The 3,569-nt window shown below is 26.4% G+C and overlaps 2 protein-coding genes across 2 annotated transcripts in view; both read right to left on the bottom strand.

Annotated features, from left to right (window-relative positions):
* LOC107646080 overlaps window positions 1–3,284 on the bottom strand; it is a 6,622-nt gene extending 3,338 nt beyond the window's left edge. Inside the window, exons 1-4 of the mRNA XM_016350306.2 lie at window positions 2,997–3,284; window positions 2,827–2,898; window positions 2,035–2,102; window positions 1,083–1,212 (exon numbers count right to left, since the gene is read on the bottom strand). Coding sequence (XP_016205792.1) covers window positions 1,083–1,212; window positions 2,035–2,102; window positions 2,827–2,898; window positions 2,997–3,149 — 423 coding nt within the window. The 5' untranslated portion in view covers window positions 3,150–3,284. The remainder of the gene's footprint in view (window positions 1–1,082; window positions 1,213–2,034; window positions 2,103–2,826; window positions 2,899–2,996) is intronic.
* Window positions 1–3,569, bottom strand: part of LOC107645932 (mitoferrin) — a 65,714-nt gene that overhangs the window by 16,919 nt on the left and 45,226 nt on the right. The window lies entirely within an intron of this gene.

The raw sequence follows: 3,569 nt of genomic DNA, 5'->3' as shown, positions 1-3,569 counted from the left end.
ATTTGTTATTAAAAACCAATTTTAATTTTCATAAAAAAATTTGTTGAGGATGTGATGAGAATAAAAGTAAAATTTTAAAAATTTTGAAAGGATAAAATTGTAAGAAAAATCTATATCTTATTTAATATTTATTTCTTAGCTTTTTATCTAACAAAACACTAAATATGTACTGTTGTTCAAGCACGGATCCAAAAAGTTTAATATAGAGGGGCCAAATTAATAATATAAATTTTAAATATGTTAATATAAAATAAACAAATAATTTTTTTAGATAAATATAAAGATTATTATATAAAAACTAATTTGAAAGTTACAAAGACTTGAGGATATGATATTAAATTAGTTAAGTGAAAAATATTAGTGAATTAAACAATTAAGACATAAATCTATCACATAATAAAAAATAATACATATAAAAATACTAAATTATATAATATTTTTATTTTTTAAAATACATATCTCATATATAAATATAGTTTCTAAAAATTTTGGGGGGAGTGAGGCCACTACTCGCCCCCTCTAAGTCCGTCCCTACTGTTGTTGTATATTGATGTGTCTTTCTAAAATATGTCTTATTAAACAAACAATAGACATATATTACCATGTTCATATTTCTAATAAACATCCTATTATCTATAGGTATGGATTATGTTTCTTGTTACACATGACATAGTCAAAGAAAAAAAATTGAAGTATTCATCTTATTTATTCTCTAACACAAAATTCTTTAAGAAAATGCTTAGAAGGTCATTTGGCGACAAATGCTTCATTTCCTTGAAGAAAAAGAAAACGGCAATGTACAATTGTAGTTTTAGTTGACCATAATTGTAGTCAACCTTGGAGTTCTTGACTCGTTATTTTCCCATTAGAAAAAGTGTATATCACTATATCTTTCCTTTAAGTGCAATCATCGATAAAAAAAAGTGTTCTACCAATTTTTTTGTTTTCAGAAAAAAAATCAGAACCAAACTTGATACCTCTAATTAAGGAATAAATGTACCTATGTGTTAAGTGTGATTAAGAGGGAATACATTAAGTTTTGAATGTATAAAAAGAATGAAATAAAAGATGATAGTGCTTACAGAGAAAGCAAGTGATCGAAAGCAAGAAGCGCTTCTATCTGCAGGAGAAGTGCATTCAGAGTAATCGTTTTCAATTGTTGTTGCGTTTATTAAGGGTTCTACCTCCCTTCTTGTTATTTGCAGGCTATCCCTGTATACCAATTACCATTTGGATGTAAAATAATAATCACTAATGTGTAATTCAAAAGACTTGTTAAACCGCTACAAAGAAGTAATATCGAGATGCAGAAAAAAATCTTAAAGTGTTAAATTAATGGATTTTTCGTCGTATAAATTTTTTTATTTTTTTATTTTTTTTCGATGTGAGACTAATTTGTTATTCTCCTCACACTTACAACTTAACAACTAAATTTAGAAGAGAAAAAAATAATTAAATAAATAAAAATGTATCTAACATGTGTTTTATGAGTGTCTCTACTTGATAGATTAAGAATAATATTTAAAATCCATATTAATTGAACTTTGGAAAAAACCAACATATAGTTTTTATATTTTCAAATTTAAAATAAGGTTTTACTAATAATAAAATGAAAAGAATTATATAAATTTTTTTGTGAAAAAATAAAATTCATTGCTCACCAATATATATATATCCAATTTAAAATTTTTTTTTGTTGTTAATTTAAATATTGGATTTTTACATTTTAAAAACAAATTTGACTAAATAGAAAGAAACAAAGTGCAACTTAGTTTCGTAAAGGGATCACACTTAATGTGCCAAACAATAAAAGAGATCACATTTTAAGATTCGATTAAGTCAAATAATTAGATGCAACGCACATAATTTAACTTTGATTATATTGCACGCGGGAAAGTTGAGTCACTTTGAGACATGTGAAATTCTGTGTTGCACTCCATCAGCAGCCTAAGCATGTGGTTTTCATATTTATCCTAATCTAATAATATACATAAAAAATTATTAAAATAAAAATTAATTATAATGTGAAATTACCTAATGGTCATTGCTGCATCAGCTATCTGAGATTTCTTTGGAGGTGCTGTATATCCAGGTTCATATTGCTGTCAAACAGGGGCATAGTAATAATTTTAGATCACTTAATGTTCAACAATTTTAGATAAAACAAATTCCATACACTCAAAATTATCATAATAAGAATATAACATTGATGCTAATTAGAACAAAAACAAATAAACTATCGGAAAAAAAATAGAACAGAGACTTAAACTTTGAGCAAAGTCAATCAAAGACAATAAAAAACAATAAAACCTGAAAGGAACTTTAAATGTTCATATATCTTATTTGATCATTAATTACTTCTTTTTCTGCTTAAATCTTTTACCACTAAATAGGATCGACTACATGAATTAAAACGTCATTGCGTCATATCGATGCTTTGAGACGGACTTTGTTTTACGTTGGTTGTCACAAACTTAACACAACCCAACATAGTCGGTCCCAAAGTCCGGAAAAATGAAGAGGGTTATTCTGCTTGTGAGATTGCCAACGTAAAACAATGTCGCATCCTAATACATTTGATCATTAATTACTAAAAAAATTGAAATTTTTTTAATATTTTAATAGACAAGATGCATAAATAATTTTTTTTTAAAAATTTAAATAATATCCTTTCGTTCTTACATATTCAGAACGAAATTCAAATCCCAATATTTTTTTAACGGACTAAGTCAATAATATCATTGAATTCGAATATACATAAGCCAAGAAACCATCCACAAGAAATTAATTAGTTTAGAAAATCATAGTTGATTCAAGTTTTGATACCTGGAGACAAATCTCACAAGTTGTATTGCCTTTTTCATTGCACCATTTCTGAATGCAATCTCTGTGAGCAAACTGCACAACATAAAAACGCAATCAATCAATAAATAAATAAAAAAGAAAGAAAAAAATAAAACAAAGCCATAACAGAAAATTTGAAAATAAATAACTACCTTAACGGTTCCAGAACAAGCACAAGGAGCTTCCAAGCTTTTGGAGCTCTCGAATTCTTCTTCATGGCATATTCTACACCGAGAATTCGTACATATTGATCTCAAATCATCCACAACTAACACAACTTCTTCAATTTTATTATTGTTATTCATACTTACAAGCTCCACGCTTCTTCAAAAAACAGAAAAGTAAAAGAACTTGATGAGCCTTTTTGGGTTTTCAAATTCTTCTCTCTATAGTACTACTCTTCTGTTTCTCTTTCTCTCTCGAATCTCAACTTAAATTATATATATAATATATAAAAGGAAACGTTACCGGATTTCCAATACTACCCCTCGTACCATTTTCCACAATAAATTAAATTTGTCAATGTTCGAGAAATTTTCTCCTTTTTATGTGTATTTGAAGAAACAAAAATTTATAAAAACCTATGGATGCTTTTGGATTAAGAAGCTTCTATTTTTATTATTTTAATTTTCTTTACAAACTTTTAAAAAAGAAATATATTAAAATTAAAAATAAGAGTAAATGATAAATAAAACTCTAATTTTTTTATCTCAAAGATAAATAAA

This window comes from Arachis ipaensis, chromosome B01 (assembly GCF_000816755.2).
Source record: "Arachis ipaensis cultivar K30076 chromosome B01, Araip1.1, whole genome shotgun sequence".
Lineage (NCBI taxonomy): Eukaryota > Viridiplantae > Streptophyta > Magnoliopsida > Fabales > Fabaceae > Arachis > Arachis ipaensis.
This window is presented reverse-complemented; position numbering and strand designations above follow the sequence as displayed.